Source organism: Girardinichthys multiradiatus, chromosome 1, assembly GCF_021462225.1.
Source record: "Girardinichthys multiradiatus isolate DD_20200921_A chromosome 1, DD_fGirMul_XY1, whole genome shotgun sequence".
Classification (NCBI taxonomy): domain Eukaryota; kingdom Metazoa; phylum Chordata; class Actinopteri; order Cyprinodontiformes; family Goodeidae; genus Girardinichthys; species Girardinichthys multiradiatus.
Genome location: NC_061794.1, coordinates 45,894,986 through 45,912,051, shown reverse-complemented (window position 1 = coordinate 45,912,051; position 17,066 = coordinate 45,894,986). Strand labels below are relative to the sequence as shown.

The following is a 17,066-nucleotide window of genomic DNA, read 5'->3' as shown; positions in this document are numbered from 1 at the left end:
CAAGCCTGTCTTGTTTGTTCATTTCATATTTGTTCATATTTCATATCACATAGCATTTTGCAAGTAGACCAAAAAAGTTCAGTTTTGGTCCCATCTCACCAAAGAACCTTTACATGTTTTCTGTGTGTCAGAACTTTGTAATGTATTTTCAACTAGGACTATCTTTTTGCCACTCTTCCATACCGGCCCAATTTATAAAGCGCACAACTTCGTTATTCGGTCAACAGATTCCTGTACCTGAGCTGTGGATTTCTGCAGGTCATCCAGAGTTACCATGGTTCTCCTTTTGCATTCACTCCAGCTAAACAAACTTTTAGAGCCACAAAAGCAACATGACTGTGCAAAACAAAATTGCTTGTTTTTATAGCAGTCTGGGATATTTTAGATTTTTAAATTAAGAAACAAACATTTATCTTTGGCTTTAGGTTTGATACAGTTTCCTCAATCTGACATTTTTAAAGAAAATGACATAATAAAGCAAGCAATTTGCAGCCAAATGGCAAATAAATCACTTAATAAAAATGAAACTCCTTTACACTATTAGTGTCATTCTTTATGGAAATGGTGTGCATATGTTGCATAAAAACACCTTGGAAAAACTGCTCACCTGCTTTGAAAAATGCTTTGGGGAACCCCAAACATTCTGATATGTGTCAAGAACATCTCAAGAGGATTCAACTTCAGGATTGTGTTGCCACCAGTGCAGAGATTGTTCAGGAATAGCAGCAGTCAGGTTGGAGTGTTTCTGCATACATAGTTAGGCAAAGACATTTGGGTGCTGGCCTGGTGCCCAGATGGGCAGCAAATTTTCTTTCTAAGAAAACATTTTAGACAGCCTGAAATTCTGCAGGAAGTGCAGATGGAGTAAAGCTCTTCTCTCCATTGCAGCCCTCTTGGTGGACGCTACCATGAGTGCTATGCCTGTGTTGTGCAAACAGTGAAGCATCCTGAGACCATTCATGTGCAGGGTCGTACAGGGGGAGCTCACTCACTCACAAATTTGCCTAAAAGCTCTGCAACTTACTTCCTGTTGCTACTTTTAACATTTGGGGACTCATTCTGTTTTACACGGTTTTTCTAGTAGTGGTAAGGGGTCGCTAGCTTAGCGTTAGCTCCCCCATGGCTACCCGTTCTGCTGTTTCTCTCTCTGAGTCTTCTCCTCTCTCCTGCTCTCTGTGTCAGATGTTCAGTTACTCCTCTGCCTCCTCTAGTGATAATGGGACGTGTAATAAATGTAGCATTTTTGTAGCTTTGGAGGCGAGGGTGTCGGAATTGGAGGCCCGGCTCCGCGCTGTTGAAAAACCAGCAGATAGCCGAGGCCCCTTAGCCAGCGCGGAGCCACCGAGGGTAGCTCCCCGTAGCAGTCCTCCAGCAGAGCCCGCGCAGCCGGGGCCTCAGGCCGGCTGGGTGACAGTGCGTAGAAAGCATAGTCCTAGATCCCAGCCCACAAGTCACCACCAACCTGTCTGTGTTTCTAACAGATTTTCCCCGCTCAGTGACACACCCGCTGAGAAGGTAACTCTGGTAATTGGCAGCTCCATAGTCAGAAACGTGGCACTAGAGACACCAGCGACCATAGTCAAATGTCTGCCAGGGGCCAGAATGGGCGACATCATACCATTTGTCATACCATTTGTGAGCTATCCTACTTGGATTTTACTTACATTCACATCCTTTAGCTAAACCCATAGTTTGTAGAGGGGTCAGAAAAGATCTTATTGCTCAAAGGTATCAGTCAGGAGCACAGCATTATCCACCAAAAAACATCATGTGAAACACAGTGGTGGCAGCATTATGCTCTGTGACTACTTTCCATCCGTCCATTATCTATACCTGCTTATCCATGCAGGGTCACAGGGGGCAAGAGGTGGGGTAAACCCTGGACATGTCACTAGTCCATCACAGGGCAACACAGAGGGTGTATTCACACCAGGAACATCATTTGGTCCCCTAGTTTGGTGCCGACCAATAGCTGACTTTATTTTAGTTTTTTTGTTTGGTGCGGTTCACTTTCACATTGTACAAGTGAATTATACTGTAGACAAACCCACACGCGTGACAATCGTCGCTCCCACTGGACAGAAATGACCTGGGCGGGACACATCACAGACCTGGAAATGAAGGAAAACTATCATAGAAAGAATGCTTGCTGCATTTTTGTTCTGCATATTTGTGACGTTATTGCAGCTGCAGAATCATTGTGAGTCAAGAGCACCTCACGCTGACATCACGCTGTCAAAAACAATGTGTATGTAAAGACGGAAATGTGTGCATATTAGTCAATAGTTGTGCATAAGTAAAATCCAAAAGAGGTATTGTATATTTTCTCTATAAGAATACAAAATAAAATGTTACAGCTTCAAGAAATTACAAACACAAAGTTCAAGTTTACACTTGTGGTTTATTCTTTATGAATACAATATGCTGTAACAGTTTGTGAATACGATTTATTTTCTTTGAGAATACGAATTTACATCAACGACTTGGTGTCACATGATCTCAGGCTGGTTAGTGGAGCACAGAGTTGGGTCCTGTCCCAATACCCACACTACACCCTACGCCCCTCTATGAAGTGTTTACTTTGAACAAGTGCATGTAAGGGTTGAAGTGCGCAGGTTACAACCTGCAAAATTGGAGAATTGGGACAGTGGGGGTTACGTCATCAACTTGCACCTCTGCACCGTAACTGCAACATCAAAAAGGGCGGGAACCAGCGCTGTTTTCACAGTCTTGCTGCTAAAAAAAACAATTTAAAACTGCAACAAGCAATTGTTTTGAGGAGAAAACAGTGCAGGAAGCGAAGGAGGCTTATACACCAGACTCTCGCCGCGTCAGTGTTTGTTTGAAAGGTAACTTCAGTGTTATGACCTACTGACTGCCCAGACTCACTCTGAACCCAGTGGTATCTTACAATGTTGAGCCTGGAAAACCAGTAAAAAAAATATATATTTGTCGGCTTGCTGTCTAAAGTTTACGCAGTTCTTATTATTCTGATTTGATGGCTGGTTACGTTGACGGTTGTGATTGGTTTTTGCTCAGAACGTCATCTGCAGCAGTGAATATACTTCGGCGAAGTCCGCATGTGGGGCAGTAAGGGGGCGGGGCTAAGGACCACTCTGGAGAATTGGGACACACCACACACTCGAACCCATCAACGGGAACGCGCAATTCAGGGACACAAGGGTGGAAGTGCGGGTATTGGGACAGGGCCATGGTCGATTCGCGTTGCACATGCGCTGTCACACTCCTCACCGCCAGTAAACGTAGTGCCGGAATGGGAGATAATTCAGTCTAAAAGGAATATTAGGAACAGAGGGGAAATAGGGCGGGAAATCAAGAGTCTTATGAATAAAGCATTGTTCTTATTTTTATGAAATACAAAACTAAAACATAATATAGTGGGTGGAGTTATAAAATGATGTACAGTAGGTGGCGGTATGCACCTCTGAATTTGTTGCGAACCGCCAGCAGAAGAAGAGAAGAAGAAGAAGCAGCAGCACTAGCGCCAAAAGAACGGACCAAGAAACTACGGTACAAAGCCAGGTAATGGTAAAAAGTTTATATATGTCTTAATGTCGTTAATATATGCTCTTGGTCCATCATCTTGGCGCTAGTGCCGCTGCTTCTTCTTCTGCTGGCGGTGCACAAGAAATTCAGAGGTGCATACTGCCACCTACTGTACATCATTGTATAACTCCACCCACTATATTCTGTTTTAGTTTTGTATTTCATAAAAATAAGAACAATGCTTCATTTATAATACTCTTGATTTCCTCCCTATCTCCCCTCTGTTCCTGATATTCCTTTTAGACTGAATTATCTTCCATTCCGGCACTACGTTTACTGGCGGTGAGGAGTGTGACAGCGCATGCGCAACGCGACTAACTCTGTGCTCCACTAACCAGCCTGAGATCATGTGACACCAAGTCGCTGATGTAAATTCGTATTCTCAAAGAAAATAAATCGTATTCACAAACTGTTATAGCATATTGTATTCATAAAGAATAAACCACAAGTGTAAACTTAAACTTTGTGTTTGTAATTTCTTGAAGCTGTAACATTTTATTTTGTATTCTTATAGAGAAAATATACAATACCTCTTTTGGATTTTACTTATGCACAACTATTGACTAATATGCACACATTTCCGTCTTTACATACACATTGTTTTTGACAGCGTTCTTACCCCATAAGATTGTTATTCACGCTGGCGGTAATGACACCCGGTTACGCCAATCGGAGGTCACCAAAGTTAGTGTTGCTTCGGTGTGTAAGTTTGCCAAAACAATGTCGGACTCCGTCATTTTCTCCCCTCCCCCATCTGACCAGTGACAACATGTTTAGCCGCATGCTGTCATTCAACCGCTGGCTGTCTAGGTGGTGTCCAGAAAACGATGTGGGTTACATTGATAACTGGCAAACATTTTGGGGAAAACCTGGTCTGATCCGGAGAGACGACATCCATCCCCCTTTGGATGGAGCAGCTCTTCTTTCTAGGAATCTGGCTGAATTTATTAGTTCTCCAAACCTCTGACAACCCAGGGTTCAGACCAGGAAGCAGGGTCGTAGTTTAATACTCCTCTCTGCAGCTTCTGTACTGCTACCCACCCATTACCCTATTAAGACAGTGTCTCGCCCACGGCCAAAATTGTATAGTGTACCCCGCCTCTCGCCCATAGACTGCTGGAGATAGGCACCAGCTCCCCCGTGACCCACTATGGAATAAGCGGTAGAAAATGACTGACTGACTGACTGACTAAAACGAGGAAATCAGGAAAATCTAATAAAAATAAACACAACTCAGACTAAAAAGAAAAATAAAACAATTAAATGTGGCTTACTGAACATAAGATCTCTCTCTTCAAAGACTTTGCTAGTTAGTGACTTGATTTGTGACAATCAGATTGATTTATTTTGCCTCACAGAAACCTGGCTGCAGCAAGGGGATTATGTTGCTATAAATGAGTCAACTACTAATTATTTAAATTTTCACATTCCTCGAAATACCGAGCGAGGAGGAGGAGGAGTAGCAACCATCTTTCAGTCTGATTTATTGATTAGCCCCAGACCAATCAATAGCTACAACTCCTTTGAATATTTAATCCTTAGTTTTCCTCATCCAAATTGCAAAGCACTAAAACCTCTTCTGTTTGTTGTTTTGTACCGTCCACCAGGCCCTTACTCTCAATTTTTAGATCAGTTTTCAGATCTTTTATCTGATTTAGTGTTAAATACAGATAAAGTTATTATAGTGGGGGATTTTAACATTCATGTTGACGCTGAAAGTGATAGGCTAAATATAGCGTTTAATGCTATCTTAGACTCAATTGACTTTGCTCAAAACATTAACAAACATACCCACCTTTGTCTTCCTTCTCTGGACCTTGTGCTGACATATGGCTTTGAGTGGAAAGACATAACGATATTTCCTCATAACCCTGTTCTGTCTGACCATTTTTGAATAACCTTTGAGTTTAATTTAACCAAGTACTCCACACCTGAAAGAAAATTTCATTATAGTAGATCATTATCAGACAATGCTGTAACAACCTTTAAAGAATCTGTTCCACTTTTGATTTCCTCATTATCACAGAAAAGCACATTTGCATTTGATCCAGTCAATCACAATATTCTCTTAGAAATGCTGGAATATGCTGTAGGGATCAGGGGAACAGCGCTAGGCTGGTTTAAATCTCATCTGTCTGACAGATTCCAGTTTGTTCATGTAAATGATAAATCATCTTTAAACTCCAGGGTTAATTGTGGAGTACCACAGGGTTCAGTACTTGGGCATATTCTCTTTACTATGAATATACTTCCAATTGGTAAAATTATCAGGCAGCATAGAATAAATTTTCACTGTTATGCTGATGATACTCAGCTTTACTTATCCATAAATCCTGATGAACCCAACCAGTTAGATAGACTACAAGCATGTCTTAAAGACATAAAAACTTGGATGACTTTAAATTTTCTGCTTCTAAATTCAGACAAGACAGAAGTTGTCGTCTTTGGACCGGAGTCTTTGAAAAAGAAACTGCTTAGTCAATCACTTAACCTGGATGGCATTAAATTGACCTACAGTAATAAAGTAAAAAACCTTGGTGTTATTTTTGACCAGGACATGTCATTTAAATCCCACATTAAACAGGTTTCTAGGATTTCCTTCTTTCATCTCCGGAACATTGCCAAAATTAGAAATATCCTATCCAGGAGTGACGCTGAAAAACTAGTCCATGCATTTGTTACTTCAAGGCTGGACTATTGTAATTCTTTACTATCAGGATGTCCACAAAATGTAGTTAAAAGCCTTCAGCTGATTCAAAATGCTGCAGCAAGAGTTCTGATGAAAATTAAAAAGAGAAATCATATTTCTCCTATTTTAGTTTCCCTTCATTGGCTCCCTGTTAAATCCAGAATAGAATTTAAAATTCTCCTCCTCACATATAAAGCCCTTAATGATCTAGCTCCATCATACATCAGAGATCTGATGGTTCCATATGTTCCTAACAGAGCACTTCGTTCTCAGACTGCAGGTTTACTGGTGGTTCCTAGAGTCTCTAGAAGTAGAATGGGAGGCAGATCCTTTAGTTATCAGGCTCCTCTCCTGTGGAACCAGCTCCCAGTTTTAGTCCGTGAGGCAGACACCCTGTCTACTTTTAAGACAAGGCTTAAAACTTTCCTTTTTGATTAAGTTTATAGTTAGAGTGGCTTAGGTTATCCTGAACTATCTCTGTAGTTATGCTGCTATAGGCTTAGGCTGCTGGAGGACATAATGACCACTTTCACTCTCTTCGCTACATTCTCACACTACTCTCCAATTTTGCATTATTTGCTGTTATTTCAGCTTTTAACTTTGTTCTCTCTTTTCTCTTCCTAGAAGCTACACCTGGCCTGGCTCTGTGTCTGCCTGTGACACCTTTCTGGAGAGGGGCATTGTCCAAGCTTCTGCTGGCAACAACTTAATGCTCACCCTGTACAGATGATCCACATAGCCCTGTCTTTTAGTGTTTAACCCTTTCTCTCTCTTAGACATGGAAATTGACTGAGCTTAACTGTGACTAACTCTATGTGCTCTCTTTCAGACTCTATTCTTGAAAACTGGCTCAGAGTTTATCTGTTCTTTCTTTCTAGATGAAATGACTAAAGGAGCTACATCCATTAACATTTACTTTTCCTTCCCATAGAAAGTACTCCTGGATCAGTGCTTCTTTGTTTTCTTTGTGTCTCTGCTCTGTTCTCTAAAACCTCCAGTCGGTCGTGGCAGATGGCCGCTCACACTGAGCCTGGTTCATGGTTCTGCTGGAGGTTTCTTCCTGTTAAAAGGGAGTTTTTCCTCTCCACTGTCACTACATGCATGCTCAGTATGAGGGATTGCTGCAAAGTCAACGCCAGTGACTGTCCACTGTCGCTACATGCTCATCCAGGAGGAGTGAATGCTGCAAGTCACTGACTGGATGCAATCTGCTGGGTTTCCTTAGATAGAAAAACTTTTTATCCAGTTTGAATAAATAACTGAATCTGACTGAACTGTTCAATTGTTAGGATTAATTGGAATGTATGAACCTGACGGTTGTGAAGTGCCTTGAGACGACATGTGATGTGAATTGGCGGTATATAAATAAAACTGAATTGAATTGAATTAAATAATCTAAAAACAGAGTGAATTGCGAGCCGCTCAGCTGCTTCTGATTATTGCGGTAGATACAAATGATTTCAATCCAAGTTTTTTAGGACACATATTAACAGCCGTTGACGGCATAAATTAGCTTTAATTTGTTTTTCTAACTAACACATTAAACCCAGTTCTGGTATTATACACATTAGTTGAGATGACTCAAAACATGACACTCCTTTGTTGTGTTGAACTGAAACAAACTTCAGGGAAATGTTTCCCGAGAGGCAAAAATAAACACGCTTTCCACCCCACCCTCTCTGCTGCACCTTGTCTTCTCTCCTCAGTATCCTGCGCAGGTGTGTGTTGCAGAAGCCGGATGTTGTGAGGAGCGCCAAACCTTTTTACGCACCGTCCTGCAGCCTCACCTTCAGCGTCACTTCTGTGCTTCCACACCTGAACATCGGGGTGCAGCCGCAGCGGTGCTCCTGCTGTCCTCTCATACTGAGATGGACTGATCTTCCCCCGGAAGCCATGCCTTGTCCTGCGGTTCATTTCGGATCACGGAGCCAAGTCCTTGCAGGGAACCGAGCCGTCTTAAAACGACGAGATTCCAGTTTCTGCAATCCCGCAGCCGCCGTGCGCACTGTAGGCGTGGAGCTAAGATCCATGATCTCAACAGAAAAGAAAACCGGTTCCTCCAGCTCATCTGCCCATCCTGCGCTGGCGCTTCATTGTTATGTTTCCCGACAGAGAGGCGGCTGACTGTGTGTCCCAGGCCGGGTTCGGTGCTCCTTTAATGCCTGATCGCTCCTTAATGTCCCGGGATGGAGAACTGCTGCCGCTCCTGTTGTCCCTGCTTGACCCAGCTCTGGAACTGGATCTGGCCCGGCATTCGCTACCCGCCCATCCCCAATCAGAACCTGGTCATCGCCAACCCGGGGGCCCGGCCGGACGAGATCCGCACCGTGTCGGGCGAGATCTGCGTCCCCTTGCCCAAGAAGCGGCCGGCGCAGCTGTACGCGGCGCTCTACGACTTCCAGGCCCGCAGCGACGACGAGCTGACGGTGAAGGAGGGGGACAAGCTGTCGGTGATCGAGAAGAGAGGGGAGTTCGTGCTGGCCAAGAAGCTGACCGGGTCCCCGCAGTCCGGACTCATCCCGGCCAACTATGTGGCTCTGCTGCAGGACGAGTTCGCCAAACACAAGTGAGTCTTCCCGAACCTTCTCCTTTACATGCCTGTTTGCCTTGTATTATAAGGACACCTGATCGTTTGTGTCCGATCAGTTATCTCAGCTGATGGTGGATGTGTCTCAGACAGTTAAAGCCCACAGACTGAAGCACATGTGTGATGAGACTGAGGACAGAGTCAGTTTAAATAGTTCCTGTGGTTCTGGAGAACCTGTTCCACCTGAGACTCAATGGAAACAAAGTGACAGTGACCCGGATATGACCTTTCTGCTTTCAGGGAGCTGTTGATGCATCAAATGTCACTGAGGGGGAAATAATCTGGAAGAAACTCAAATCTGCGTTTAAATGTTTTCTTAGGTTTCTGGAGTGTTGATGGTTCTAGGCTGGCACCAATTAATCCTACAGAGATCAGAAAAGCCAATTTTCCTTCGACCAACTGATTATCAGAAAAATAAAAATCTGATCATTTTAGTCCCAAGTCATTAAATGCATCAAAAATTCCCTTAATTTTACATATAAAAACACGCTCAACCTGCTTGTTGTTTGGTGCATCTTCTGTGTTTAATTAGGCCCAGAAACCAATTAGATAGACATTATAGAGCACTTGATCAGATGTTTATGACAGAACGTGAAACAAGTATTCCAGCAACCAGCAACAAACACACAAAAAATGCTAAATGAAGTTATTAATAATGATTAAACAAATATTCTAAAATGTCAAATAAAATGCAGGAAACCTAACAGAATATGGGAAGACAATCTGGGGGAAATCTAAAGCAAACAAAAAAATAAATCAATAATAAAAACAATGAACAAAATGTAAAAAGTATATTTCAGTTATGTTGAAATTTTAAATATTGCTAAAAATATAAAATTACAGGGATTAGGATCAAATTAAAAAGGAACAGAACATAGCTAAAACAAAACAAACGTAAAACCCAGGCTGTAAAGACAAGTTTTGATTTGCTTTTTAAATCAGTTTCCATTGGGACTTCAGGGAGGTTAGAGACGGCAAAACAAAGGTTTGACGCCTCACCAGGAGCTTTAGTTTTAACTGTACGTACCAACAAAAGGCCATTTTCTGAAAACCTGGGGGGTGAAGGGCTTGTAAGGTCCTGGTCCTCAGGGTTCACTGTCCTCCACGTTTTAGGTGTTTCCCTGCTTCCACAGACCTGGGTGATTAACAGGCTGAGGCACATCTAAACAAGGAAGGACTGTGGAACCTGTGGACCAGGGTTGAGAACCATGTTGTTTTAGAAAAAAAATTGGAATCTGTCAAAACTGCAATCAGCAGATCAGAACCCAAAGAAAACTGGAAATCTGTATCAGCCTTGAAAAAACCGATCTGTACATCCATAGTTTGCATGACTGTATGACTGAGTACCAACACCAGAGACCCCACCCCCAGTTTCAGGGAAGTTACAGTCAAAGGAGGTGAGAAAACATTACATTTAAAAAAACTTGAGTGCTGGAGATGAGAAGAAAGAGCTCAGATACTTTATTCATGGAATAACATCTTTGCATTTTACAGTGCACTGCTGTTAAACAGTCCTGAGATGGTTTTAGGATTAAACAGCTTCATTATGATCTTTTACCTCCCCAGAATGAATCAAATCTGGTCTAAAATGTGAAGTCAAATTTTTTCAGACATTGCCTGCAGGAAGGCTTTCTGTGTCAGGCTTTGAAGCCCCCTGGATGAGACCATTCTGCACTGTGTGCACACTGATTACCTCAGCTTAGCAGCAGAAAAGCTCTGCTGAAATTACTACTGCTGGGAATGTTGGCCAACTTCAAGGTTTGATTCGATGCATGTCTGTGTCATCTGCCTTTTTAAATAAAACCTCCTACCAGTATCAGAGGCTTTTCTACTGGTAGGGGCCTACCAGTAGAAAAACCAGCAACATTTTGATCAGCAGGCTCACCACAAGCTGCCAGTGATGCATTTTTCTGCATGTTATGGATGCCAGTAAAGTTTGTTTCAGGATATTTTATTAGTGCAGCAGCCATATTAGGTTTGACGTCAGGGTTTCCTCAGTGGAAACAGCAACTGTAATTTATGGATGTGGTACATGCACATCAGTCGTCTGCTTTTGTAAAGCATTCAGCCTTTTGCCTTCATTTATCCGGATGCAATCAGAACCTCTATGGCAGCCGTTATCGTGAGCATGTAGGGCAGCGAGGGTCCGTCCGATTGGCCATACACGTTTCCAGCAATCAGAGCATGAATGAAAAGCTCCTGGGAGTCTCAAAGCTAAGCTTCCCATTTCTTACAGCAGCCTCAGGATACTATTAGTCCACACGTTAGACTTGTGAGATATTGTTGGCATAAATCAGAGTTAATCCAGAGCTTCCTCAGACTGCATCCTGAAGTATCCAGAGCACACTAATTTACCAACTTTGTCTCCAATCTGCTCATTCATTGTTGAGACCAGATATTTACATAGACTGTATAAAATGACAAGGAACCTTTTTCCTAACTGTCAGATATTAAAACTGGATAAACTTCTTGTTTTAGGTCAGTGTGTGCGTGCATCATTGTTTGAGCGTAGCTCCTTCAGGCATCTGTAAATTGAACCGGAGATGATGTTTTGGCTAATTGCTTTGGATTTTTCCTTGATGATGGTGCATCCACAGGCTTGCCTCCCTCTAACTCAGATGTTACGGTTTACAAAGCCATGACATCATCTGGGTTTTACCACGATGTCTAAAGCGGTGGAGTCAGAACCTTTTGCCATGTTGGCCAAAATCATCTGGTTGAAAGTACTCAGACCACAAATCGTGGATTTCCTTCATTTATTAAAAAAACAGCAAAATATTTATTGTAATTTGTTCAATAATAAGCTCAATCTGCAACATTTTCATGAAACAAAGAAAGCAGTTTGATTTTTGTAGGAAGATTGTCTTTAAATCATTGTGGATCTGAAAAATGTGGTTTTGCACATTTGCATTTATTACAAGGCAAACAGTGTTGATTATTTTTTGGATTGATTGTATACTATTTGGGTCCAGGAAAATGTTTAATCTGTGCTCAGCAACACAGACAGGACGAGCTGTATTCAGCCAAGTTTAATGAAGGGATTCACCCAAGGCGCTGCATGTTTGTGCTCCTGTTTAAAATCAAAATACTATGAATGCTATATGCTAAACATGACATTTACCATCTGAAGATGGGTTTCCTATGTCAGTGAAAATCTTGCCATAAAAAATGTTAACGTGTCCGTCAGCATGAACCAGTTTCACTGCTGCACTTTAGACACCCCCAATTTAAAGAAATAATATCCTTAGTGTGAGAAAACCTGTGCATTTTAAGGTGATAATAGAACAATCTCATTTCTAATTTTGGTGAACCTAACTGACCAAAAACAGGAAAAGTTTATTCTGATTTATTGTCTTGTTTATTGTCATACCATTTGTGAGCTATCCTACTTGGATTTTACTTACATTCACATCCTTTAGCTAAACCCATAGTTTGTAGAGAGGTCAGAAAAGATCTTATTGCTCAAAGGTATCAGTCAGGAGAACAGCATTATCCACCAAAAAAACATCATGTGAAACACAGTGGTGGCAGCATTATGCTCTGTGACTACTTTCCATCCGTCCATTATCTATACCTGCTTATCCATGCAGGGTCACAGGGGGCAAGAGGTGGGGTAAACCCTGGACATGTCACTAGTCCATCACAGGGCAACACAGAGGGTGTATTCACACCAGGAACATAATTTGGTCCCCTAGTTTGGTACAGACCAATAGCTGACTTTATTTTAGTTTTTTTGTTTGGTGCGGTTCACTTTCACATTGTACAAGTGAATTATACTGTAGACAAACCCACACGCGTGACAATCGTCGCTCCCACTGGACAGAAATGACCTGGGCGGGACACATCACAGACCTGGAAATGAAGGAAAACTATCATAGAAAGAATGCTTGCTGCATTTTTGTTCTGCATATTTGTGACGTTATTGCAGCTGCAGAATCATTGTGAGTCAAGAGCACCTCACTCATCACAGGTTTTGCAACCTTCTATTTCTAATTTTGGAACGGTGTCGGTGAATGCGTGCTGCAAGCCAAAGGAGAATGTCCTCTGCATGCCCTGAGCCACAGCAGGCTGGCAGCAGCGTTGCAAAACAACAGACTTCAATGCATTGACGTTAAGTCCAAGAAGGTGTATGTTTAACTGTAGTTGGGTCGAATTAAGGCCGGTTTGTACACCAGAAGCGAACTGCACCAGAGTCTGTTTGTTCCTTCTGTCTATGGACAGACAGACGCAGCAAAGTGGTGAGCTGCAAATAATGCTAAAATGACTAACTTTATTTTAGACATGAACTTATTTTATGTGGTTATGACTTCCTGGTCATTATACTGATAGCAGTAGCATCATGATATCTGCACATGTTAGAGTTGTGTGCTGCTTTTAGCTTCTTGAGGACAGAACCGTACTGCATGTTTTAATATTATTATTACATAGACAGTCTTCATCGTTTTTGCTGTTTTTGTCTTGTTTCTGTGATGCTAGATAATTGTTGTCAAACTACAAAAATGGCCGAACGGGTCAAAGTGGAGCGGTCTTAATCTCAAGGGGGGCAGGGTGTGAAGCACCTCAACAGCAATTAAAGAGACGTTACCAAAACGAGTTGTTCTCAGATGCACCTCAGAACAGGGTAAATGAGGAGCCCGAAGAGCTACAAGAACAAAGAGTTCAGACCAGAGAATTGCAGTTCTAGAATAAAAGTTTTGGAATGGCTTAACCAAAGTTCAGAAGTAAATCAGACAGAAAATCTGTGTTGTCACCTTAAAGGTCTGTGGGCAACAGATGTCCTCACAGTGTGAGATATTTCTAGAACTTTAGTTATTTTCCAGATGTGAGGATGTTGATACTCTTAACAAAGAACACTGAATGCTGAAAAAGTGTTTTTTAAAAGAATTTATTTTAGGGTGTTGCTATTTTCTGGTAACAAGATATTGCATTTAAAGTTTTTTTTTTAACATTCTAACAGATTTATGTTTTTCAGTTGAACTGTATGCCAAATTTAATGTTACAAAAGCATTTAAATTATTTATAATGGTCTGGTGCACATCTGCGATCCACCAGTAGTTAGAAATTAAGGTGATTGTTAAAAAAAGGCAAAAAAGTCAGCAAACCTTTAGTTTTGATTGAGAAGGTTAAATTAAGAAGGTTTTGGTGTTAATGTGTTACTCACTTAATTTGTTTAGAGTGTCTTTTTAACAAAATCTTATAATCATACCACAAATGAAGTCTTAGGTTCAGTGTTCACAGTGCTTGGCAGCATCTTAGCTGAGCGGGACTCGTTTCCTGTGCAGCAGCTGAGCTCATGCAAGTGTCCAACACCCTGCAGCCGCAGCGCCTCCATTATTTATCCAGCCTGCATGGAGTCATCATGTTTCAGCAAAACTCTCTCGACTTATGTTCACACTGCATAGCCAACACGCACACCTCGGATAGCAAACTCAGAATTTCCATTCCTACTGTGGAAATCACACAACACATGATGTCAGTGTCAGACGCTGGAGCTACTACAGAATATTAGAGGTCAAACACTGAGAAAAGAAAAAATTCAGTTGTTTAGTCCAGATGAGGAGTTTTTTTTCCCTTTAAAAAAAACAGCTGAACTCTTAAATATTTCTGCATTTAAGCACTTTTTAAATTTTTTTTTTTTTAATTGCACTAATTTGCAGGAGATTAGAGTTGTTCGTCTTATAAACTGGCTCATTGTCCCATCCATTAAGAACAGAGCAGGGGCTGCCTTCAGACCCGAAGCATCACAGGGAAGCAGGGACTAATGATGAGTGGTGTTGGGTCGAGTTGAGCAACCCGTCTTAACTCTGGGGACAGGACCGAGCCTGCTAACGCTACAGAGAAAGATGTACATTGAGGTTCCTCCTGAAACCAAGGTGCGTTGAGCCAAAGCCCCCAAATTCACCTCTGGTAGGGAAGCAGAGGATCTTGGTGGCACAACTTGACATCAGTGACATCCTGTATTTTCAGGTCTTACCTGTCATGAATACAGTCTTTCCACAAGAAGACGCATCTCCACAGACTCACAGTCTGCTTCATATTAAAGGTTGTCTTGTAGAACATGTGTGGGATCAGCTTGGACGTAAATCCTTGGGGGAACAACATTTCTGTAATGAATTACGCCCTGTATGCTGGCTCAAGGGGTGCAACGCCCTAATGACATGGGCCCTTTACTGTTCACCAACTCTGTTCTCCATTGAGGCTGATTTTATTAGTGTCTGGAAAACACTCAGTTTTCTGTCTGGGAGCTTTTTGTCAATGAATGTAAAACATTCTGCAGCATCTCCCCCATTTTAATGATATTTTTGGTTATTACATTTGTGAAAAGAAAAACAGACAGTTACTTAATTTAATTTAGACTCAATTATTTGCTGCAAGACCGATACTATATATTCCAAAAGACATCTCTTGCTTTAAATACTTGAACATAATATTCTCTTAAAAGTAATTACCCAAAAATACAAAACTTAAATACAAATTAACCTCTTCCATTAAAATAAAATCCTATTATAATCTGTGGAGATATAAATAAAATCTCAGTAAAAAACACCATCAAAAACAAAATGCACACACTAGAAATGTCCTCTGTTCTGACCAAAAATTATATTTCAGTGATAGCTGATGCTTTTTAAGCCATTGAAATCGTTCTGAAATAAATACAGACGATATGCGTTTTTGATTTCAGAATGGTTTTTTGTTCTTTAATGTTTTTTCTCCATCATAATCGATTAATTCAACACACAGCTGCTCACCTCCTTCCTCAGACGGTACTTGGGCTTGCTTGGTGCAGGGGGGAGCTGACAGATGACTGCTGCTGGTCTTGAAGCGTCTGTTCGGAACATTTTTTTAGCAGGGCAGCTTGCTAGACGTTTGCCTGCATTGATTAATTACAACAACAGTGAAATGTATAAATCCAGAGCTTTCTTCAGAAATATGAGCTAATTTGGGAGAAAAGTGGGCTAGCTTATAAACTATGGACAAAGTTAGGGATGGACAACAATTGAGAAATGTTTCCAAAACAAATAAACTTAGTGTTACCAATACATTTGTAAATAAAATATATGTTCGATTGTAAGTTTATTACTGAGTGTCATATCATTTTGTCAGTATTATAACTGCATTAGGGACCTCTCTGGGCCCCTGTCAATCATGGGCCCCTAGAATCCTTCTCCCTATTCTTCCCTTTTCAACGCCTCTGTTCTGCAGCAACACAAAAATCCTGTTTGGACCATAAAACGTGTCTTCAGAGTGTGTGTCAGTATAAGCATGTGCAAGTCAATGGATCAATCAGCTGTATAATTGTTAATGTTTACCTATAATATTTTGAATAATAGTATTAAGTCATTTAGGAGACGATCTGTGAATGTTTCATATTTGTTGAAGGTTTCCCAGCATTTTATCTGAGATCTGGCTGATGGCCTGTTGTTAGTTTCTGTGAAACTCGAGCACACAGAGAGCAGACCCACCCACCTGGATAACTCAGGGTAAATACCCATCAGTTTCTGAAATGAGCAAACAGGTTGGACTCAGCCAAGCTGTACCACTGCAGCGTTTCATTACTGCGGCCTTCTGGAGGAGATGCTGTGCACAGAATTTAGCAGAGTTTTTAAAAAGTTGTTGTTTGCAGCTGACTTGGTGGACTAGTAAAAACCATGTTTCAGTTTTCCCTCTGTGTCAGCTTGCAGGGTCCAGAATGTGCTGTCTATCTTTGTGCTTATCTGCTCTTGTCCTCTGAAATTCTGCGTTTATCCTGACTTCTTGTAAGGGAAACCTTTTCATCCTCCTCCGTGTCCATCTCCTCCCTCTCTAGGTGGTACTATGGGAACATAAACCGCATGAAATCTGAGAAGCTGCTGCTCGCTTCACAAAATAAGGATGGAGCTTTCCTGGTGCGCATCAGTGAGAGTCACAGCGATGAGTACACAATATCTGGTAAGTGGGTCCACATGCCCGACTAAGCATTTAACATCTCTTCTCAACATACCGAGATACTTAGCAGGAATTACTGAGCGAATTTACATTTCATGTTTACTAGTTCCTTACGTATTATTCCACCTTTTCACAGCATGTCACTGAGCCCTGTTCCCCATAATAAAAGTAGACTTTTATTATGAAAACGGCAGACTAAAACAACATACTTTCTGTCATGGAGTAGATTCTAATGTATCAACCCAAGATTATCAATGGGCCCCCTCTGGCCACCCTTTGGAAACTCTCTGGAGACGC

At 41.6% G+C, this 17,066-nt stretch overlaps 1 protein-coding gene across 1 annotated transcript in view; it reads left to right on the top strand.

Annotated features, from left to right (window-relative positions):
* Positions 1–7,728: 7,728 nt before the first annotated feature.
* srms (src-related kinase lacking C-terminal regulatory tyrosine and N-terminal myristylation sites) overlaps positions 7,729–17,066 on the top strand; it is a 34,033-nt gene continuing 24,695 nt past the window's right edge. Inside the window, exons 1-2 of the mRNA XM_047370675.1 lie at positions 7,729–8,822; positions 16,651–16,772. Of these exons, the coding sequence (XP_047226631.1) occupies positions 8,443–8,822; positions 16,651–16,772 (502 nt within the window). The 5' untranslated portion in view covers positions 7,729–8,442. The remainder of the gene's footprint in view (positions 8,823–16,650; positions 16,773–17,066) is intronic.